Source organism: Aquila chrysaetos, chromosome 5, assembly GCF_900496995.4.
Source record: "Aquila chrysaetos chrysaetos chromosome 5, bAquChr1.4, whole genome shotgun sequence".
NCBI classification, from domain to species: Eukaryota; Metazoa; Chordata; class Aves; order Accipitriformes; family Accipitridae; genus Aquila; species Aquila chrysaetos.
This window is the reverse complement of record NC_044008.1, coordinates 21,200,942-21,225,268: the sequence shown is the minus strand read 5'-3', so window position 1 is coordinate 21,225,268 and position 24,327 is coordinate 21,200,942. Positions and strand designations below refer to the sequence as shown.

At 42.7% G+C, this 24,327-nt stretch overlaps 1 protein-coding gene across 1 annotated transcript; it reads left to right on the top strand.

Moving 5' to 3' along the window:
- Positions 1-382: 382 nt before the first annotated feature.
- PIM3 (Pim-3 proto-oncogene, serine/threonine kinase) lies at positions 383-5,345 on the top strand. The gene is made up of 6 exons (XM_030015755.2): positions 383-725; positions 1,078-1,187; positions 1,340-1,390; positions 1,710-2,073; positions 3,394-3,570; positions 3,740-5,345. The coding sequence occupies exons 1-6, from the start codon at positions 641-643 to the stop codon at positions 3,922-3,924; spliced, it is 972 nt and encodes a 323-aa protein (XP_029871615.1). The 5' UTR covers positions 383-640; the 3' UTR covers positions 3,925-5,345.
- Positions 5,346-24,327: the final 18,982 nt, after the last annotated feature.

Here is a 24,327-nt window from a genome sequence, read left to right as displayed (position 1 = left end):
GAGGCTGCAGTCCCGGCCGCCGCACCGCGGGCGCCCGGGCGCGGAGGGGAGGGGGCCGCTGGGGTGGCGGGGAGAGGTGTTTCCCCCTCCCCCGCGGAGGGATATCCTCGGCGCGCTCGCCGCGCTCTGCCCGCACCAAAATATTGGGAGTTAAGAGGCGGCTCGGCGGCGCCGCCGGCTCAGAAGCGCGCGGGCAGGCACGGCGGCGGCGCGGCTCCTGCTGCCCGCCACGGCTCCACTGCGGCGTCCAGCCCGCTCCCCGCCGCGGCGGCCCCCGCAGGGGCGGGCTCCAGGCGCGTCTCCGCAGCCCCCGAACCCGCCTGCCTCCGCGGCGGGCTCCGGCTCTGCCCGCGCGGCCCCGCGCGGCTCTCGCCCGTTGGAGGAGGGAGAGCGGCGGCAGCGGCTGCCTCGCTCCGGAGGACTCGGCGCGGCCGCCGCGTGGATCCGTGCCGGCGGGCACCCCCGCGGACTCCGTCGGTGCCCGCCGCCGGCCGGGGAAGGAGCCGCGCGGAAGGTCCCGGCGGCCCGCCGCCCCCAGCCGGCTCCGGAGAGAGGAGCGCCGAGCCGCCGAGCGCCGAGCCGGGAGGACGCCGGCGCTGCCGCCGCCGCGGGGGACTCGCCGTGCCCCCCCCCTCGGAAGATGTTGCTCTCCAAGTTCGGCTCGCTGGCTCACATCTGCAGCCCCACCAGCATGGACCACTTGCCGGTGAAGATCCTCCAGCCAGGTACGGCGGGGCCGGCGCCGGGGCTGCGGTGTTTCCCCTACGACGAGCGCAGCGCGCCGCGCCGTGCCGGGCGGGGCGCGGGCCGGCCCCTCTGACCGGCGCCTGGCACCCCCCGGAACTTCGGGGTGCGCTTTTTCCCTTTTTTTTTTTTTTTTCAATTGAAGAAGACAATTTAAAAAAAAATAATAATAAGGAAGCCTTGGGCAGAATTGGGGCAGCGCACATAACACGCGTCCAGCGGGCAGAGCGTTTGGGGGCTTTTATTACTATTATTAATTTTTTTTTTAATTTTTGGCGGAGCGCAGCGCGGCTGCGGACGCTAACGCCGTGTGTTTCCTTCTCGTTTCCGCAGTGAAAGTGGAGAAGGAGCCGTTCGATAAAGTCTACCAGGTGGGCTCCGTGCTGGGCAGCGGGGGCTTCGGCACCGTCTACGCGGGCAGCAGGATCGCCGACGGCTTGCCGGTGAGGCGCGGGACGGCCCTTCCCGGGCGGGGGCGGCGGGCGGGAGCGGGAGGCTGCGGGCGCGGCGCGGCCCGGCCCGGCCCTCCGCGGCGGGGGCGCAGGCTGCGCCCGCCCCGCCGCTCACGGCGCCCGCTTTCCTCCCCGCTCCGCAGGTCGCCGTGAAGCATGTGGTGAAGGAGAGGGTGACCGAGTGGGGCACGATTGTAAGTACCCGGGGCGGCGGGGGTGCTGCGCGGCCGCGGGGCTCCGCCGCGGCGGGGCTATTGTGTGGGCGGCGGGGCCCGCCCCGCTGGCGCGGCCTCTGCGTCGGGGCGGGGGGGGTGCGGGGGGGGAATTTGGCGGGGGTTCGCCGCCGCAGCGCCGCGCCCGCCCCTCGGACTGCGGCAGCGGCGGAGGGGGCCCGCCGGCCGCGCCCTCCTCCCCGCCCTCCCCTCCTCCCCCCCTCCCCTCGCCGCGGGGGCGCCCCCCCCCCACTCCCGCCGCGCTGACCCGCGGCCCCCCCCGCCCCCCTTCTGTGCCCAGAGCGGCGTCATGGTGCCCCTGGAGATCGTCCTCCTGAAGAAGGTGGGCTCCGGCTTCAGAGGGGTCATCAAGCTGCTGGACTGGTACGAGCGGCCCGACGGCTACCTGATCATCATGGAGCGGCCCGAGCTGGTGAAGGACCTCTTCGACTTCATCACGGAGAAGGGCGCCCTGGACGAGGAGACGGCCCGCGGGTTCTTCCGGCAGGTGCTGGAGGCGGTGCGCCACTGCTACGGCTGCGGCGTGGTGCACCGGGACATCAAGGACGAGAACCTGCTGGTCGACCTCAGGACGGGCGAGCTGAAGCTGATCGACTTCGGCTCGGGGGCCCTCCTCAAGGACACGGTCTACACCGATTTCGACGGTACGTGCCCTGCCCGCGCCGCGTTGGGCAGACCCCCGCGCCCCCCCCGGGGTGATGCCCTCCCGGCAGCTGCCGCGCATCCCGTTCCTGGCGAGCGGCCCCTCTGACGCTGGGGTTCATATCGGGTCTATCGGTAACGGAAACCTTTGGCCCGAAGCAGCTCGGGGGTGTTCGGTTGCGTAGGGAAGGAGCGATTCCAGGCAGTGACGCAGCAGTTTATGTTTCCCTGTCTTGGAAAAAGCGTTTTGGTTTGGCTTTTTTTTTTTTTTTTTTTTTTTTCCTAGAGGGCGATCTGTTTACATGGAGGGTTTGCCAGTGTCGGATGTTTCCATGTGTGGATATGCAGTTTTTATATGCGGTGCTTTTTTTAACTTGAAGCGGTAGCTCCCCCCACACACACACACACCCCCCCTCCCTTTCTGCCGGTGTCCTGGAAATCCCGCATTGCAGATTTTAAAGCGATGGGGACAAGCACGCTCCCTCGCAATGCCTCGATGCTAGCTTCGGGGCCGGGCTCGATGCTTTAGAGCTGGGAAAGCTGAAAACAAGCCCGTGTTTGACAGGAGGGGAGAGTATTTCCCCCTGCCCTTGGAGTGTGACTGATGTAACGGGGGACTCTTCCCGCCCGCCCCCCCCAGCTGCCGCACTCACATCTGTTTGTTGTGAAACCCGAAGCCCCGCCGCACGTGACCCTCGGCATCACGAATTCCCGGTTTTGTTTGGTATCCAAGGAGCCCGCGGGCACGGGGAGGGGGGGGAGGGCGGGTTGGGAAAAGCTGCCGCAGAGAAGCCCGGGGGGGGGGGGGGGGGGCGGGGGGGGGCCTTAAAAACGTAGAAATCGTAAGCGGCCCTATTTTGTTTACCGCCTTGCGGAATTGGGTAAAGCAGCTTAGCCCCGCGTAACAGGGGCAGCCCGGAGTTTCACCTTCTTGCCGCCCTCTCTTCTCCTCCCCGCCAGCCCCCTTTGTCCTTTTGTGTCTATTTTTGGTGTGATGCTGCAGACGCCACGTGGTCAGTGAAAGGGAGCTCGCCTCAGTAAACAGTCAGCTGATGGGGCTGTGTTATTCCTCGCAACAAAATAGCGCAACCGGATGGGCCAAGTTTGTTGATGGTGTAACCCTGCTGATGACCTGAAATTACACCGCTAATGGCTTTGGCCCTTAAGAGATGTTTCGGTTGTGTTTTTTTTAACTCCCAAATGACAAGTTTAGGAATTTAATTCAGCCCCGCTAGGAGGATCCGAACAATGGGGAAACACTAAACCTTGACATTAATTTCTTTTTTTTTTTTTTTTTTTCCCCCCCCCCTCTCTGCTTTTAGGAACGAGAGTATACAGCCCTCCAGAGTGGATCAGATACCACAGATACCATGGGAGGTCAGCAACAGTATGGTCTCTGGGAGTTCTGCTGTACGATATGGTTTGCGGAGACATCCCTTTTGAGCAAGATGAAGAAATCTTGAGGGGACGATTATACTTCAGGAGAAGAATTTCACCTGGTGAGTTGTATAGGGGTCACATGGGGGCTTTTTTTTCTTTTTTCCTTTTTTCTATTTTTTTTTTTTAAATAGTCCTGTACATTTGAGTTTGTACGTGTGGATACTTTTTATTCAGGATTGTCTTTTTCCTTTCTTAGTCTAAAATTGCTTTGTTGTTTGTTTGTTGCAGAATGTCAACAGCTGATCAAATGGTGCCTTTCACTGAGGCCTTCAGACAGACCAACACTTGAGCAAATTTTTGACCATCAATGGATGCACAAATCTGAAGTAGTGAAGTCTGAGGACTGTGACATAAGGCTACGGACCCTTGATACTGATGTATCTAGCACAAGTTCAAGTAATGAGAGTCTGTGAATTACTAAGGACCTCGCACTGGGAGGGGAGCTACAAGCAGAAAGACCACAGTGCTGCTGCCAATACGTAGGAGGGGCTAGAAAAATGCATTCATTATTCTGTAGTTGAATCTTTGTCTGAGGGACTTGATTTTATTTTCCCCCTTTGCTGGTTTCTGCTTTGGAATGAGAGATTTCCTTTGGAAACGCTGATGTTTGGGAGTTGCAGGCCAGTACTTAGTCACAGACTGACCTTATTAAGAAAGCAGTGACCTCTTGAATACATGGTAAACTTTTTTGCTCTCATAGAGCCTGGACTAGATTTTATTTGCTTTTGAGTGCCTTTTTGAAAGCTGCTTCAGTGGGACTTTCTTTTTTGAGCTGTGTATGTCCAAAGAAGATCCAGTTCATTATAGGAATTTGCTCCCTTTAGACTCAGTGCTGGAGGAAGCAGCTCCTATGATGCATTGGAGAACATGTTCGGTGATTGAATGAAGTAGTCCCATCCACTGGTGATGGAATACTTGAACACAGACATTTCACTCCTGCCCCCTGGCCCTTTCCAAATCCAACCCACCTCTGCTGCTCAAAATATTTCCTATAGCCTGCACAGAAATATGAACAGGTATATCAGCTTTTTTATCAGAAACATTTATTCATGTTTCCTTTTATCATCTCTACCATTGGGCATGAGAAGCCCCTTTCTCAACTCCCCCCGGCCTTTTGTCACCCTGCGAGTCTTAAAGTATGTATGGGCATGTTGAATGCACAATCAATGCAATATTCAAGGACTTTACTTTTTTTTTCCATACCTGTATAATGTGTTTATGTAAACTCGGTTTTTCCCATGTACTATACAGTTATTTATTGTTTGGAGTTTAGAAGACCTCCCACAGGTTTCAGCTGTGGCTATTTATTTGGTTAATTTATTTGGTTAGAGTTATTCAACACTGTGCTTTCCCCTCCTTCTCCCCATGGGAATTCTAGTGGTTTGCCCATGGCACTTTTTTTCTGCATTCCTGTCAACTTTTGTTTAAAAAAAGAAAAAAAGAAAAGAAAAAAAAAAAAAAAATTTTCTGACCTTATCAATTTTTGTTGGAAGATGGAAAATTGTTGTACAAAGTCTAATTTAAGGGAAATAGAATGACTTTTTAAAGTTAGTCAGTATGCCTTTTGTCTGGTATTATTGTACCAGAAATGTAAAGTAATGCTGTTTGGAAGGGTTTTAAATTATTGACATTGTACAGTCTCCGTGCATTGGCTCTGGAAGGTAGAGTGGCAGAGTCATAAACCTTAATTTATTTTAATAGCTGTGTTTCTGTGATCTGGTTGCATTTATGCAGCTTGGATTTGGATTTTTTTTTTCTTCTGTTTAACAGTGTGAAATGTATGGAGATCATATTTTTTATACAGGTATTTCAATTAAACTTTTTTTGTATATAACAGTTCTGTGTTTGTGTGCTCACTTTTATCTTCACCGTTACTTTTGATGCCAGCTGGGGAACACCTATTCTGTTACTTTCTGTGGCTTGTAAAGGCCTACAGCAGCTGACCTGGAGTTAATAGGTCTATGCCATTAAGCAGTGACCATTTTGGAAGAATTAAGCAATCCTTCATCTTGACTGTATCTACATCTCGATCACTGTATTTGATGTTGAACTGGAGAAGGTGTACAATACAACAGCACTAATGGTGTACACAGAAGGGAATTGGCCAGTAATTGTGGGGGGTTTAACTCTGTGAACACTGAATAACTGAAATAGCAGAGTACTCATTGTCCTCGGGTATAACAAGGAAGGATTTTTGTAGTTACTGGTCGTTACTGTTTTCACAGTTGACATGTTTACTTTCCATTAGGTTCAGTTTCCTTCCTCCTGCTTACCCCTTCCTCCGGGGGGTGGAGGGGGATTTCCTGTGCCCTTACAGGAAAGGGACAGCATTCTTAGAGAGCGGGGTGGCTGTTTTTCTTCAGCTCCTGTAAGTTATCAAAAAAGACTGGTGTGTCACTTCATAAAGTACTGGGGAACATGTGCCATACTCATCCGTAGCAAAGGGCAAAGTGAACTGTCCTCAGCATTCTTCTTTCTTAGCACGTTGGGAGTCAAGTCCTGCAGATTACTGAGTTCATCTTGGTTTCTCTGCAGCTAGAGACTGACCCGACTTGGTCTTTTTGTGGGGGTGGTAGTGATTACTAGGTTTAACTACCACAGAGGGATCTACAAGGTATATTTAAGGATGTATTCAGCCATTAAAGGTGCTTTGTAGTAGTCACAGTAAAAGGCTAGGCTTGGAATCTTGCTTTTCTGTTATTTCCTTTTCTGGAGATCTTCCTGCCAGCTCATCTACTATTATTTTGGTTCCTGTGGGGAATATCTCACCTGCTGACATCACATCAAGCTCCTGACGCTGACTAGTTTAGACTCAAAATGCCACTGAATAGCAGGAGGTAAAGCAGAAGGGGAAAGACCATTTTTGTGTGTATGGTTTTCTGATGACGTGGGGGGAAGGTGCGTAGCTTTTTCTTGGCCATAAAAAGGAAATACAAATGACTCTTGATGGGGGAAAAAAAACCCCACACGCAGTTGTGTCCATCAATTTGTCTGTCTTCTATGTTTTCTGGTTTTGTTCCTTTTTCATTTTAGACTTGTTTCTCCAGTTTTAGACAAAATATGTATGTATGCTAAACCTAGTCCCTGGAAACTCACATACATGAAAATGCCTATTGTTGGAACTCTATTCACAGAAATAAAAGATTTTTGCAGTTAAGATTGCTTAGGAAAATCACACAATCGTGTCCTAAGAGAAGAACGCTTTAAAAGTGAAGATAGGGAGTTTTAATTGATTATTTCTTTTGCTTAAGCGGAGGGACTCGGATAAGCTACAGGAGAGATGATCCCAGCGCCTAGTGCAGTTCTTTAGGGAAGCATGTTTCTAACCACAAGTGGTCCCTGGAGAAATTCCAGTAGCTGATGATAATTAACATCTTCCACTCCAGTGGCTTCACATGCTCGCAGCTGTTGAGAGGGGTGGTAGCGAGGCCGTAAGGGTGAGCTTCAAAGGGCTACCAGAAAAGCGATTATAAAAATACATTTGTAAAGCTATTGTTGATTGCTGAACTAGGGACTTTCAACGTTTCCACAGGAGCATATGTTACTTTCCTTAGCTTCATAGAGAATTGCTGTTGAAGCGGTCTGTTTTGAAACATAAAAACTAGGTTTTCACCTTTTGCTACTGAGGCAAAATGCATTAAAAGGATAAAGGTCAAAAGGACACAGGCACGAGTGCTGACTCCCCTCTGGGATTAGCTCAACATAAAAGGTGCACTTTCAGTACTGCACAGGCAGCTTTAGTTGTGAAACTCCCCTGTACACTAATAGAATCCACGTGGCTGAAACACCATATACCGAAAGTAATGATTTGTAAAAATAGCTTTTCATTACAGTTGAAAGTTGGAAAATGATGTGTTAATATAGTTCCATTAGCTGAGTGTTACTGCCAAAATGAACAAGTCGGTGACAGCTCTTAGTTTCTCCTGTGCTTCAATCTGGTATTTTAATATCATTAAATGTTACTTCTCTGGGATCCTCCTCTTCATACTCTCTCCGCACTAGGTTGGTTTTCAATAGCACAAAGCTTGAAAGGTAGAATTCAGCAGATCAGTCAAAATACTACCATTTAAATCACAGCCTGTTTTAACCTTGACAAATTGATCTAGCAATGATCATACCTATGCATGTATGTATGTTATTGGCTTCATAGCAGGTATTTCAAATATATTCTAATGCTAAAAGATTTTTAACAATGTAGTATTTTCTGTAACTCATATCCCTAATAAAACTCATTCTCCTGTGCGCATAAGCATATACTCTCTTCTTTTTTTTTCTTTTAGTTAACTAAGCTTATATTTACTGAAGCAGCCGAACAAGAGCCCTTTGAACAAAACTATCAGATGTTAGAAAGATTGACGAGGGTGTGTTCTCGCCAAACACTTATGGTTCTCTTTCAGTGGTTTACTGACCTCTGTTGGTGAAATTAAAGTATATGTTCCAAAAATAATGATGCATAAATTGAGAAGAGAGATTTTAAAACACTGCTGACTGATATTTTTAAATACAGAGAAGTATGGCTAATACTTACATATCCCACAATGTTTGAAAGGCTACCATTACAAAAAGAAGGAAAAAAAAAAAAAAGGAAAAGCTACTCCAAATATGAAAACAGCTTTTCATTAAAAAAGGGAGAGGGCGGTATGAATTCAAAAGGTTGTCAACTCTGCATCTGAAGTTACAGAGGTAACCTGCCTAGTGAGCCCCCAGTCACTTACATGACTCTTGGCATGAGCATTTACGAGCATATTAGCCCTCATTCTTCCACTTCATTTCAGTCACGATGAGAAGCACTTGTCTTCTGGCACACAGATGGGCAATAATTCTCAGCGGTGTAACTAGATAACAGAACATTGTGGCCCTATCAGCTTATTGTTAGTGGATTTTTTTCTACTAACAGCAGTGATCCTACTGTTGGTAGCAGAAGTCAAGATGGTGGCATTTTAATTTCATTGCAATACATAGTTTTTCTGATAGTGTACTGAAGTTTGCTATGCTTATAAATTTGCAATTGCTTAGTTTCATGGTTATCTGTGATTTAAAAATTTAATATGTTTTTGCCTAAGGGGTTCCTTCAGGTAGCTGATATACCAGAGACATATTAAGCTTTGGTTATATTGCAGAACTACTCAACAAAGTGATAAGGAGGCCACAAACCCATGCAACTAAAAATATATTTAAATCTGTATTTAGACAGGATTCCTAACCAATTAATTTCAGAGAATGTTTGTCTCAAAACTGGTGGATTCCTGTGGATCAATAAAAAATGTGAGCATAGAGACACACCAGTCTTTTTTTTTGCTGAAGAGAAGTTACACTAGAGAACCCCAGCACTGGGGTCTGACTCAAGGCAAAATGAGAAGCAGTAACATAAATCCATGAAATTCTCACAGAGATTTTCTTAGCTCGCTATCTCACTCCTTCTGTTCCAATAAGTTTAAAAGGTATTCAGTCTTTTGTGTCCTTTGCTGCTCATAATCTTACTATTATTTGTAATATGGCCTGGAGCACTCAAGTTTTAAAAAATGTTACGTGGTTTCCAAATATCTGTTAAAATTTGCATATTTATGTCTCAGATGCTAGGGTTTCCTTTTCCTTAAAAGCACCATGAAGGAAATTACTTACCTATGGAAGCATTATGCTTACCTAACAATATAAATTCAGTACAGGTCTCAGATTAGCTGTGTGTAAGCTCTAATTAATATGGTCTTAGTAAGAATGTTATCTATTATAGCTAATACTCTGCTAATGGACTACACAAACCATTATGTAAGAAGCTGCTTATACTCGTCCAGTAAGAGAATTAGTGAGATGCATACTTTAACTGGCACTCTCTCAGGTTAGTCTGTGTTAAACCTTGAAATTACAATTAAGTCACAGGCAAGAGAGCATCTTGTGGATCAATATGCTTCTTTGTTTACTATTAATGACTCAGCAGTCACTTTAACTCTCCAATCAGGAGTAATGAAAGATTACAAAAAATTATACTGAACACTGAAGGGTATTTTGCTCCATTCTGTGCAGAATTCTGAAAAAAATGTTCTATCTTTTTGTGAATCATAGTGTAATAGCTAGTTGGAATATTTTTTTTTATACATGTTCTACTGAAAATAAAGTGCTGTTTTGTGGAAATAAAAAAGTTTTGCTTGCAACACCTGTTTTGGTAATTATGAATGGTCTGGTTTCAGGGTTGAAGTTTGTCTCTCCACTTTTCTGCTTCCCTTGTTTTAGGACAGCAAAACATAACATCAAATATTAGTCTATTCTAGTTAAAATATATAAATATGTTAACAAGCATATGCTATAGAAGGTTGAAGTGGGGATCCCCCAGATGGTTTTATTTTTGCCAAAAGTTTCCAAACCTAATAGTGTCATGAAAGGGAACAGTCTCTTTCAAGACCATCCTATGAGAAGATGTCCATTAATCAGCAGGAACTGTTCCCCTGTTCAGACTCCATGCAAGGTTTTTTCTGTTTTTTAAATGCCTATGTAATAGCAAAAGCCTTACAATATACAGATTTACATTAGCATAGAAAAGCATAATAAACCTCAGCTTTCTAGAGGTAACTTGTCTATTGTCCAAGCAGAGGTAAATAAATAAATGTATCCACAGGAAGGCGGATTAAGTTGTGGTAAGGAAGAGCTTTATGTCTGGAACGATAGCTGAACACCAGAGTAAACTGACTCTGGAGTACATCACCATTTTTAGAAACAAGCATTTTTCATAAATCATCTAGAAATTACAACTGATTTTAAAACGCTTTGGATTTCATCAGCCTAATGCTCATGAGTTAACAAAAAGAGGTTTCAGTCTGCTTGTTGAACCAATATAAAATTTATTGGCAGTGCCCCTTTTGCTACTGGCAAAACACTTTTTAATGCAGATTTGACCTAATCAATAGAAGTAGTGACAGATTTTCTCATGATGGTGAGGCTATGGGGGTACTGACCTTTTCTCAAAGCCAGCATCAGCTAAACCGGTCCTCCCTCACACCATCCCTTCCTTTCCCTGGTGCACTGATACTCAAATCAATAAACTGATCTCTCCGATAACGACCCAGCGTAAGTGAGGGAATATGCACAACCGCTTGGGGCTAGGGTCTGGGGGAAGAGAGATGTTGCTGCTGAAGAAAGGATATGTGTAATAACAAACATTTTCTCTACTCTGTACGATCAAACAGACCCCCTAGTTTCTAACTTAACTTCTGCAACAAATTCCAAGGAAAGTTGACAAATCCTGCTGGTTTTGACCTTGCACGTAAATTATTTTAGGCGGCTTTTTTTCAAATGAGGTGCTGAGCACGTGCTTGAAAGGTACAGAGTACCTCAGGTCCTGATGAAGTGGAAGAATTCGGATCACTCGGAATCTTACAAAGATCAGAACTTAATTCATGAATATTTTTACACATCTCAACAGTATGCCCTACTTTTTAACCAGCTTCACAGGTACATTTGCAAATGAGAAAATACATGAAACATTTCAGAATAGCTAATAAATAATGACACTTTACAGCTATGCATGAAGAAAAAAAAGTTGCAGCGAGAAAAAGTAATGCAAATGAGTTGAGAGATCATAATTGCATTTATTGTTTTATCTCAGGATCTATGATTTCCCCATTTCTCTGTCATTTTGAGTCTCTTCAGCAGGCACGAGCTTCATTGTCATCTCTAGGATATTTCTACCGCTACTCATAATTTAAAATGTAGTGTTCCAATATACTTAAAGAAAAACTTCAGCAACTGATCTTGGAAATCTTGGTCAGTCCCTACGTAAACCACGAATTTTGAGTGCATTTTAAAGATACACTGTTGCCCAGTCTAGTGCTTGTTGTGGTGATCCACTCAACTAGCTCTAATAGCTGTGTATCATAATTTCCCTGACAACTCCTAGCCAACGTGCTCTTGGTGGCATAGGACCCAATTCTGCAGTTCTTGTCCAAAAATCCCAGTCATTTCAAGGGGAATGTTGCTTGGGTAATGAGTACAGGATCATCTCTCAGCTTGTGACAAAAGAAGGGCTGCCCTAGAGAGAAAATGAATAAGAAGGCCTGAAGCTGTAAAGAAAACCCTCCACTGCAAGGTTGAAAAGCGGTAGAGAGAGGAGAAAGGGAGCCCTTCTGTCTTTCAGAAGTCAGAGCTGCATCTCTCTGTGAGACAACAAACGAGTTATTTGGAAAGCAAGGGCAAGGTAACTTGAAAGAAAAGTAGAACATAAAAATTGTCTCAAAACCTGAGGCCTGGGTGGTATGTTTGTTAACACCACAAAGAGCAGTTACTCACTAGAAGTCTTTTTTCCCATGTAACTGCCTGTTAGTGTGAGAAAGTGTTCATAACAATGTTGATAATAATTGAGACCTCGCTTTTCCTCTTCCTCTGCTGAACAGACTTTTCATGTCACAAACCAAGGGCATGATCCGACTCCTTTTATGATCTGTGACAAACTCCTACTGATACAGGTGATGAGGCGAACGTGTATGAGTCACGCTTGCAGAACAGATAATACACGCTTTCATATTCTTTACTAAGTTCTTATTAATTAATATTATTTTAAAAACTAACGTCCACAATGGCAAAACCTGCACTGGTACCAACGGTCTTTTTCACCTGCATAGCTTTCACAGCGCTTTACAAACTTCATTGGCTGATGGTGACTATACATATGACAGCAACCCTTTGCCTACATCTTGCTGCCACCTTATAGAAAAGCTTTCTCGATTCCAGAGCAAAGTAATATAGTTGACAGCACTGAACATTTAGCCAAGTTATTAAGAAACTTCCTTCTATTTTCTAGAACTCTAACAAAGAAAAAATGTTTATTATACTTACATTTATTATATAATTAATTATAATTATGATATGTTGTATAAGACAAAATAAAAACAGAACTCCGGGAAATACATCTCTGCATTTTATCCTAGTCCATATTTCTTTGGCCTCTGCTGTTCCAGCTCCCAGTGAAATCAACTGAAGAAGAGTTAAAAAAGTGAACAGAAATTTAGATCCCCATGAATCTCCATCATGGATGAATTAAATATTTAATCATATTTTCTTACCTTTGGCTGTAGGCAGTGACCCCAAAATGCCTGAAATTATTTGCTCTTTCTGAATGATTTTTCACTTCCACTGGAAAACTTCAAATTTGTTTAATGGAAATTTTGAATGACACAAGTTCATATATATGACTATATAATTTACTAATATTGCAGACTGCTATAGTAAGTCCTGTGCAATGAACAGGTTAGCTCAGCTGAAGTTCACTGACAACTAAACAGCATAAATGGTGATTATCAAGGCAATATTAGAAACTCTTAAAGAATCCCTGGACAAACACCAGATTATCAGAAGTGCGCACAAAGTTCTCTCTCAGCTCTTGCGCATGGCCTGTACAAAGCTTATGGGGCACTGGAGACAAACTGAAGTGGAAGACACTTCAAATAGCATAGCGATAAGACATCAAATGACTTGGTACTGGTTTTCTGCAGGGAAAAATCAGCCTTCACTTTGCACAGAGAGCATGTATTTGTTCTAGAGTACTGCATTTGCAGCTGCTAAAATTTAAGTTAATTGATTGCCAATTGGCTTAGACCCGGAGAAAAACACAAACATTTGTGTTCAATTGGTCATGAAATATATAGATTAACACTTACAAAGCTGTTAACTAACTCAAGTTAATTGGCAATCAACTCAGAGGAGCAAAAAGTCTAGATTCACAGACTTCAGCTAAGGGTTTGCCTACTCAAGCTTGCTGCCAAGTAAACTTTCCCAGGTAAATTTTCAAACTAGCACTTCTTTGAGGACAATGGACAATAAAAAGTGGTTCCTTTTCTCTGTTTTTATTAGCTTTATAGAAAACCTGTTTGGGGACATTTATTGGAGTACCTGTTACACCAATTTAGCTGGAATGGCCTTAGCAAGGCTAGATGAAACTTCAGTTTAGGTCCATCGGTAAGTGCCTACTGCAACAAACAGCTCCTGGGAGCAGGGTGACAGCACTCCCTGCCCATCTACTCACACCCTTCCCATTAAATCACTGGTGGGTGGTTCTCCTCATGTATTTCCATGCAGATTTGCCCTTAGAAGCTGGTTTGCTTATTTAAAGAGCAATTTGCAACATGAAAGAATCATGTAAACATATGTTTTGAACCTACGGTAGTAGTGGCCACTGTAAATAAGTAAATGTCATTAAAAAAAAAATCATGAACTGAAGAAAAGTCACAATGGCATCTTGCTCTGAATACAGCTGCTCACTGCTTACTTAAAACTACGGAGTAGCTACCTGAGATGGATTTTCCTCACGCACGCTTTTCAATCTAACCAACTTAAAAACTGGCTGGGATATGTTGTACAAATTTTGACCGCTAGCTGGCCTGCATATGCCACTGTAATTTATACAGTTGATTACCTTCCACTTTCTCAAGGATATTAAACTGGCATGAACCTTCATTTTTTTCATTTCCAGTAATTAATTCCCTGTAGAGAGTGACTGAAAACACTAAACAAAAGCATTTAATCAGAAATTATTAGAGTTGGCTTGTCAGCCGTCTGTTAATCACCATTCATTTTTGTACAAGGAGTGAAAATTTTATTAAACCTTATACTTAATTAAAACATATTGTTTCCGTAGCAGATTGGAAAGTACTGTCATCTGTTTAGACTTGTATCCTAAGATTCATTAAGAATTCATGTTTCCTGCAACATGCAGGCATTTAGAAATTCATTCTGTTGGGATCTGAACAGAGGTACAAAGGGTGAGGGTTGTAGCACAGTCAAGTATTCTTTTATTGAAGGCCTTCCAAAACCCCACCATAATGCAGGCTGACAACACAGTGAAGGAATACTAATGAAATTGAATGGGCTTAAAACTAGAAAGTGAAGAATAGTGAGGGGAAAAAAATTGCTTCACAGGTTTGGGGATTCGTTGTGGTAGTCTGGTCTTGTGAATGATATGAGCACTAGAATATTGTACAATCACTCCTTCTTGAATCTTTATTACAATACTCATAAAAAAAAGTGATTTTGTGTATATTTGCCATTTCCAGGGAAGTGACTGCAGCAGCTTGTTCAAAGCTAATGAAACCAGATTGCTCTAGTGTAACATTCCTCTAAAGAGTCAGAAGGAAAAATGCAGAAAAATGACAATGACTGATTACTGTTTATTATTACAGTGAGGTGCAAAGACTTGCAAAACACGGCCTGTTTTCAATGCCTCTTTACATATATCAGCGTCCTGCTGCATCATCATTATGTAGGAACATGTATGAGGTGTGCATCTCATTACTTTTTTCTGGGCAGGCTGTCATATGGGCTCCAAGTTCTTGTCAGAGTGTAATAGATGCTGCTGTATCCATCAAGACAACTGAGCTGCAGTCAGCCATTTGGCCAAAGCTGAGATTAAGAGTTGACTTGTTAGACCGGTCGGCGATAAGGGAATCTAATCGCTATGTCTGTTTCTTGTTGGGTGTTGTAGGAGCTCACTATTATCTAGCTTGCCAGGTTTTGGTCTGTCCCTGCCTGTTCCTTGGCCCAGAGTTCACCTTTAGCTACATGGATTTCTTGACTCTTCACCACTCTCTTTGCCAGTTTTACACCATACCCTTTAGTTTGGTGTATCTCTTGACTTTCTTGGTTTCTGTCTCTTGCCTCCAGCCCTGACACCAGGGATTTTCTAACAGCTTTTACATCCCAGGTGTATTGCTGCTGTGATGACATTAAAGGGATTCCAGTACGAACATATGGTCAGACGCAGCAGTAACAAATGCAGTACTTCACTGAGAGACAGATTCAGATGTGGGTAAAAAGGAGTTAATGTTTTATTTTATTACTATTTATCATTAGTAACTGTTGATTAAGTAAGTAATATGACTGATCCCAAGCAATAAGCGCAGCTTTGCTCTTAAGTGCTTGCAGTCCAGGAAGACAAACAGCAGGCAAAGTGTAAGGGGAAAGGGACGAATATATTTTTTAAAACAAATACTATCTATTTCCACTGGCCTTCTGCCTAGCCATTATTAACTCACAATAGTTTGTAGGTATCCAAGTTGAATCTTCCTGCTGTTACTGGAAAGTTTTTCTTGGCTCAGATAGGAAAAGAATTTCCTTTCAAACTCAATGCTGTGTTGTTACAACATCCACTCTGATAATCTATTGGTCAAATGTGATGATTGTCCGTTGGAACACCTCACAGGGACATCATTGTTGTGTGATGGTGACCTTACATCTGGGAACAGCCTTGCCTAGGGCATCCCAGATCTGCCTCTTACAAGGCTATATGACAGACGTGTAAGGCCCTATGCCAGCCACACTTGTTTAAAAAATCCTTGACACAGTCATGGCACTTGTGACTCCCTGTGCTGCTGTGACACATGACCCTTACACCACAAATATTCTTCTCTATTATGCAAGGGTGTCACTGCAGAAGGAGGATTGTGTGAGGTCATGGCTAGAGTCTGATCCTGCCTCATCCCCAGATGTACAAGCAGAAAACAGTTGAGTGGATTAATATGTAAGTGGCTTTTAGAGGCAACTGCCCCCTTGTTCTGACATTGCTAGGTGAACAGAGGGATTGGTGTTGATAGATGGCCCCCATCTGTTCAATAACCATCTATATCAGTTTATAACGTAGGATAACCTTGGACAAGAGCAGCCAATGGAACCAGCCCACCTTTGCCACATACACAGACACCTTATTTTTACATGGTAGGCATGTACACATTACTCTATTTTAATCCCTTGACAGCTACAAGACTTAGTCACAGTTGGTAGCTGATCTCATCTCCCCTTCATCAACCAAAAAAAATCTAGTCAAAGCAACCATATCACTTCTAACAGGAAACTGTACAAGCCACAGTTGTTCTGCTAAACTAGAAGACACACAGAAACAGAGAATGGTGATAAAAGTAGGTGTATAAGGTGGGCCTTTGTTTCAAGCTACATAATGGACTGCCCTGGCAGAATGGAGCTGCTGGAGGAGATCTTTCACTGACTGAATGTTCCTAGCTTCATTGTGTTAGTATCATATGTAGCAAAATCTCTAGTCTGGCACATATAGAGGTGCCTATAATGCCTACGTGTTCCTGTTGGAACTAAGAGTTGATTATTCATGCAAATGTCTTCTAAAAACTATTACTTTTCAGGCATATGAATTCTGTGTGCTTTCCCCCTATATCTGCACTTCTTAAAAAGAAAATCAAGCCATACAACATCATCAGGTTCCCCCTCCAACTCGTTAACCACTGCTATTGTCCCTGTTACCAACATGTCTTCACTTTGCCAGAAGTTGGATTGCCAAGCTGGAGAGAGAGAAAGAGAGGATCTCGTCTCGGGTCTCACGCATCTTGACTTTAGAAGTTAATGCTGTCATCAAGGGAAGTGTTAACATACTGAAAGCAAACTTGGCTTCCAGAAAAATCAGTGAGCTGGAGGCAGGTAGTTATGTCCCTTTAGCTTGGAATCAATTAAGTCCAGGGAATGTGGGAATGACTACTTGTTGCATGCAGCACAAGCACATCAGAGCAAAAGTCTTCCCAGACCTGCCTTGGACTATTTCCAGAGGACTTAAGAAGGCCTACAAAATGAACTGTTAGAAAAATACTGAGCGGGTAGACACAGAAACAAAGGCAAGGTTATAGATCTCCCTTAACTGTGTTAGCTTCATGAGCTGTTGGGACTGGAAGGAGACCTGAGATTTGACTGGAACCTTTCTGCCCTGTGACATTTAGAAAGAAAGATTATGTATCTGGCTCCCATCGTTCTCCCAGGGAAAGGAAAGTCTGACCAGCAGCAGAAAAGCTCAGAAGGTGAGTGAGAATCACATGATCTCATGCTCCAGGTGATCAACTATTGAACACAGGGTGAGGAATGAGTAATACTGATGGGGTGACAATGCACAAAGAAGATGTCTTGGAAAAGTCCTTTCATCACAGGTTTAGGGATCAGTACCACAAAGATTTTAAGCACTAATAGCACATAATGTCACTATCTAAAGTTCTGTCTAGACTTGGAGACCGAGGACAGTTTGTCCTAGATTAGACAGGTTTCAGGGAGATTAGATAAAGTCCCTCGATTTATTTTTTTTCCTTGTGATATTAATGAACTAAGGCTCGTTAGCATATCCTTAATTCAGTAAGCTCCCTTTCAGGTGCAAATGTGAAGACACGTGGAAAAGAAGTGCTTGGTCCTTAACAACACCAACCAACAACAAAGCTGTAATTTTTCCTCAAAAGGATTCACTACCTGTTAAACTGTTAAAGCCAAAGATAGAAAAAGGTCTCTTTATCTTGAGTGCTCAACGGCAAATGATTTTGTTAACACAGATTTCATTTACATCGTTGGATCTTGAGCCTTTCCAGACCGTTAAGATAAGTAAGGCTTCAACCCGTGAAAATGAGAGGGAGGAGGTTTCCGTAACTCACTCTTCTCTCTGGCACCGTGAGGAGCCATACCAGTTTTGGGGCAATCAAAGTACTTATGTCCTACTGCAGAGCATCTAGCCAGTCTGCAAGAAATCAACGTTTAAAGAGAACTTCTCCAGTAGGTGTTAAGTGCTCCAATCTTCTCAGTGGGAGGATCTCACGAATGAAAACACCCCTTGGAGAGGAGAACGGGGAGAAAACAATGCAGCTCTGAGAGTTGTAAACGGCTCCAGTCACCTTGGTGGGGTCTCATCCTCCCTGCCCGGGGCCAGGGGCTTGCAATCTCTGATCCCATCAGGGCCGGCGTTAGCAACTAGCACTGCGAGGCTTGGTGGTTGTTTACATCATACACCCGTGTCATAGATGTCATTACCACCATAACAGAAAGAAGGACTCAGGCAATTTTAGTGTGCCAGAGACCCCAGGCGCTACAGCCTCAGCTCCCAACCCCAGAGAACAGGTAACGGGTGGTGGAAAGGTGCAGTCCTCCCTTTCCCTCCTCCTCCTCCCCTTCCCCACCTGCCTCTGTCTGAAGAGAAGTAAGGGCCACTGAACCCTCTGAGGTCAGGCGGGGAGAAGGGAGAGGACTTTGGATGCCCTCGGTGGCAAAGGGATCCATCGGATCTTGTTTCCAGTTAGAGAGAAGAGATGCAAGGAGTCTGATGCCGGTTTCCTTAGGGAAATATGCAGAGAGTCCAAAAGACAGTTGGAGAGGCAGGGACCTTTATTGCCCTTGTTTTCATGAGGGAGGACGGGTATCCTCCCCCCTGCCTCCCCCCTCCCCGTTTCATTCCTAGCATGCATTTGGCCTTGAAGGTATGTCCCAGTTTTCCCTTTTCCATGCCATCCTCCGCTTGCCCTGTCTCATCCCTTTCCTGCCTGAACTCCTCTCCCTGCTTGGGAAAACATGGAGAGACAACTCTACCCAAATATCCTTTCTCTCTCAGCTTCTGTCTGATGTTCTCTACTGCCCGCCCCCAGCAAATACATCCACAACTAGCTCCTTCTTAATTTTTCAAAATAGTTTGAATACTATTTGAGCTGTATTTTTTGACTTTGTTTAAACAGTTGGCAACAGTTATGGCATTTGCCAAAAAGCATACTACTAGCAGCAGAGGAGCTGATTTCAGCAAGATACTCTCACAATTTCTCCCTTCTCATCACATTGACGTGACTTGAGTGGTCTCAGTCAGTGGCAACTTCATAGCCTACGATCCTGCCTAAGTGTTACAAAAGCAAGAAAGTCATGTTTCCCCAGCCACTCAATGAAAATATGGTACTGGCTTCATTATTCAGGTTCTCATTAAGCTACTGTCATTAGCCTATCTTCTTTTAGTAGTAATTAGTATGTAAGCAGTATAGTAGCTGACTGATCAATTGGTTCAGGAACAGCTTTATGGATGAATGCTCCAGTTAATTTTTTTTTTTTATTTTTTTTTTTGCACTATCTGCTCCATGCCGCTGAATGGGGCTGGGGAGGATGTGCTCTTCCTTTCTCCTAGATATAGGATCTCATAACAGAAAGTTCATAAAGCCTTTTCTATAATCTGTGACCAAACCATACTTTGTCCTGGGATTGCCTGTTGACCATCACCAGGCAGTTTCACTGCTAAAGTCACGTGAATGAGTATTATTACCACTGTGGCTATCTGAAATTGCAGAGTGGTGGAAGTGCCATCAGTGGCTGCTAGCTTGTCTGCAAAATTGGTCAGGCCACAGCTAACACCATCAAGAAATGCTGATTTTTAAATGTTCAGTGTTTTAATCTGATGCATACTTCCAGCTAACTGCATCTCAGGATGTGCCCCTGCTGCTGGCAAAGTGCAAGCACAGAGAAACTATGTGTTTGGAGGGTCTGAAAGCTCATTTACAGGAATATTATCTATATATCTTGGGACTGGTGTGCCATTGGAATAAAAGCAATAACATCTGTGCCTACCACTGGTTCCACACTGATTGTGGCAATCCTAATACTAGTGTTTCCAAATTACATTAATTGCCATTCATTTAAGACCCTAAATTTATATTAATGGTTTTATACAGGTTATCTTCCCCATTTCTATTATAAAGCATTCATTCAAAGCTTGAGTTTTTGTCTTGCTCAATCATATGTATAACACGTGTTGGCCTACTTTTCTTCCTCATTTCAAAAGCCACATGTTACATTTATAGCTAAAATGATTGGAAAAACAATGTTCTTTGGCCTTTTCTTAATACTGTAACACTTTTTATTATTTCTGCCTTTGCATACTTAAAGTTATTGTAGAAACCTGGAAAGGAAAGATGTCATCTCTTTCTGACTCCCAGTCAATAGAAATCTTCTCTGTATTATTAAAAAAAAAAAAAGTTGGGGATATATTCTTCCAGCCCTTTCACCTGCATTTGCAGTAGATCTCTGAATGTCAAGGTCACACGTTTATTTTAGACTTTCTAGCTGTTAGCCAAATAGCTGCAGTGGAATTTGATCATTAGATACTCAAAGCCAGGAAAAATGACCAATGATTACATGCTATTAAACGTTAAAAAGAAAGAAAGGAAGAAAATAAATCCCTGCATATCTGTTCCGAAATTTCATTAAAAAAATTCAATTAGTTCCCTGCACATGTCACATGGAACACATCAGTTTCACTGCTTCAAGCACAATTAGGCTGAGAGACCACAGAGCATTTAGAAAGGAAGCAAGGTCAGGGCTCCTGGGCGGCAGCAGCGTTGCCACACGCAGCTCTCTTTAGGGAGGTGACTCCCATCTCCCCGCAAAAGCTTTGTCTAGACAGTAGCAGTGCGTAAGCAGCCGGCACTAAATGAGACTTCAATACCTAAGTCTAGTCATGTTTTTGATCTGCAAGACAATTAAAAATATATGAATTCCCAGAATCTTATGTGTGTGAGGTGGTTTTTTCCTGAAGAGAAGTGTCACAATAAAAAAATAATTAATAATAAATTTTGCCGTTAGTATCTTTATGCAGAGTTACTTTTCCTGGTGTTAATTTAGGTTTTTCTCCAAGACAAGATGCACTTTGAATAATCCATAATTCTGCCCTAGAGCAGACTGAGATTTATACCAGAAACAACAAATAATATTTTTAAAGGTAAATTAAATCACGTGCCATTCTTCTTGTGTAAAACTCTTTATTTAAAACACACCCTGCTCATTTCAGCAGTGAATATGAGATATAATTAAGTCCAAACACTTTATTTTTATTTATGTAACAGTAGAATTACTATAGAGAGACAGAAGCAGAATCCAAATGAGACTTTTTAGAAGAAAAAAGTAATTTTAAAAAAACGTTTAAGTAGGTTAGTCATCTAACCTACTTATTACTTGCACTCCCAACATTAAGACTTGGCAAACCTAATACTAGACCACCTTTTATATGTGTAAGACTAATGTTTCAGAGGACCACAGATGACCATTCCAAAACAACAATGTCTTTTTAATGTGCACGGTATATGTTTCCTCATCCCTGCATGTTTCCTCACTTGGCCCCATAATTTTGTCATGTAAACCATTGACCAGCAGTGCCAGCCCAGATAGTCTGACCTTTAGTAAAGATTTTGCTTGAGCCTTACTTAATTACCCTTCACCTTAGCAAGAGATGCTATATAAAGGTGAACTATAAACCACAAATGAAACATCCATTTGTATTATCAACTCTTTCTTGATAAGGCACATTAAAATGGTCTAAGAAAGCTTATTTTATTTTTTTTATGTGAGAAATATCAGTTCCTCATTTCATTTTCCTTGAAGGTCATTGCCTAAGTCCTTGGAAGGCCAAAACTGTGATGTTCCATGAAACCTACCAGTGGCCCACGAGTGGAAAAGAAAAATCATGTAGGAGCCAAGCTGCTGCTTTAAGAATAAATAGCAACATTATGGTGGCATTTATCAGGCAGGAGTAAAGACAGCGTCTTGTTTGCTTTGCCACAGGTCTGCATTAAAGCAAGAATTTATGGCTTCTATTAGCATATATTTTGCTGGATGCATATATAACAATGGCTATCGTAAGAGTAACTGAAAGGAAAGAGTTTAAAATAAAAAACCCAAATGCTGTTAAAGGTGATTTGCAAGAGATTGTTAAAAATAAGCTTGTCTTTGCCTCTTACTTAATATGTACAAAAAGTATATAGGAGGATTCTTAAAGAGTTTTATTCCCATTTTTAACAGGTTCAGAATAAACAAATATAACAAAAGTCAAAATAATGTAATTTAAAAACCAGCATAAAGGTACAATATGCTACAATACATATGATATATCTACATGTTTTCATCAAAAGAGAAAGTGGAAAATGGTTTAACTGTTTCATTCCACATTTGATTTTAGACAGACTCCAAGACAAAGGTCATTTCTTCCTTGCAATTCCTAGGTATAAACTTTATTCTTGGGTAAAGCTGCCAAGTACCACGTACTCACAGGGTTGTGATGACTAACGGTCTACAGTACTCCAGCTTTCAAAGTGATTGCCACAGCAAACCACCACATTTCATGCACCAATTTCTTTGACATAGCCACTAGGAAAACAAACATTTCTTATTCCTAATGTCTTGAGGCTTGAAGTGGGCAGAGAAAGCATACTGCTTTGAAACGTGTCTCCAAGGTAATATGGAGGTAATGTTTTACTTTGAGTAATTAAGTAAGTTAGCAAAAATACTGTAACTTTTCTTTCCCTTTCCCCATAGCATCATCATGGTTCATTGTGTGATCTTTCCAAACCTGATGATACTCAAAGGCCACTATGTTTAATTGAACCACTTTAATGTCTTTTTTCCCAAAGACATTAATCTATGGAAAACATAGATTATTGTCTTCTGTAAGAAGAAACTGATGTTATGCAGATTCTTAAAGTATCATTATAAACACCTACTTTTTAAAAATGAGTTACTTGTGAGAGTCTCATCAGTCATGGTGCTTACTATGTTCTTACTGCATCTTCAGGCTCAAATGAAGCACCGTCTAGTGAGGGAGCTCTATGATGCACTCCTCTGCTCTCTCCCTGATATTTCTGCATGAAGGGAGAAGACAACTACTTTTCTATAGTCTGAATAGCTTCCCTGGGTAACTAAGGACTGTGCAGGAAAAGAAAGTTGAAATGAAAAATGTAGGAGAGGTGCACTAATTCGCATTACCTTTATAGCTCAATCATCTAGCCAATATTTGTGCTTTTAGTACTCAAAAGTAAAATTTTCTGCGATTGACATCAAGCTTGCCTTTCTTCACAAATGGAAAAGCTCACCTGCTTAACTGTCCATCAAATGTAGAAATAAAATGTTTACCCAGATTTTGTATGTTTTTGCTCCTGTATCCAAAAAAGCATAGGCAAACTTGTTTGTACTAAAATTTCATACGCAGACTTAAAAACTGTAATAAACTTTCAGTCAGATATATAGATGAGAGTATAATAAAATGCATGTGCAAGTAGTAGCACATGCAAAGCCTTTGTCAACAAAAGAGCTGAAGTTTCAGACCTGATATAGCCAGTAGATAGAGCAGAAAAAATGTCCAAATAACAAACTAACCTTTGGGCATTAAAGAATTGCAGAATTATGCTACTCTTGCTTCTTGTTCCATTTGCATGGACACCTGTGATTAAAAAAAATATCAAAATTTCTAAGTCTTTGATTTAGGGTATTTAATTTATAGTTGCAATAAAATTCTCCTTATGAGAGGGTTATCATTATCTCTAAAAGCAGAACTTGGTCTATTAGTCACATTTAGCTTCAGTCCAAGACACTAATGTTCCCTTTTTTTAGATCTTGTCAAGTAACAATGCCCACAGCTTAATATTACTGCTCACCTGCCTTTTCATTATGTATAGGAACAAAAGATTTAATTGTATCTATTCCTCCAAAATGTGATCAATAGTTCTAAATGTAGTCTGTTAATTAGTTCACAAGAATGACTCTTTTTCCAAATAAAATAATCCAAAAATGGTCACTGGTACTTGACATAGATCATGCGGCCACCATAAATTTGGCTCCTTGACCCAATGTAATAGCAAGACGAAATCAGAGTGACCGTTGCTTCTGGTATATTTGCTTCTGTCTACTTGTATCATATAATTTAGTCTCCTCATTATTACCTTTGTGCCTAATTTTCATATTCCCTCTTATCAATATTCTCAGGAGGCTTGCATGCTGTTCTGCTTAGTAGTGAGGGGTTTTCCAGGAACTGGAGAAGAATGCTGCTGTTCCCTTTATCCTACAGCTATCCCTATGTACAGGTGCTGGGCATTTGACCTATCAGTGGACAACGTCTAAGGTGCTACTACCTGATTTTCTTAAGAATGTCAAGTTCTTGAACACTCCCAGCTCTCCAGTCACAATTTGGCCTTCCAACCATTTTTGTGACCATTTTTGTGACCCCAGAATAACAAAAAATTAAACATTCAAAACTAGGAACAGGCCACAAA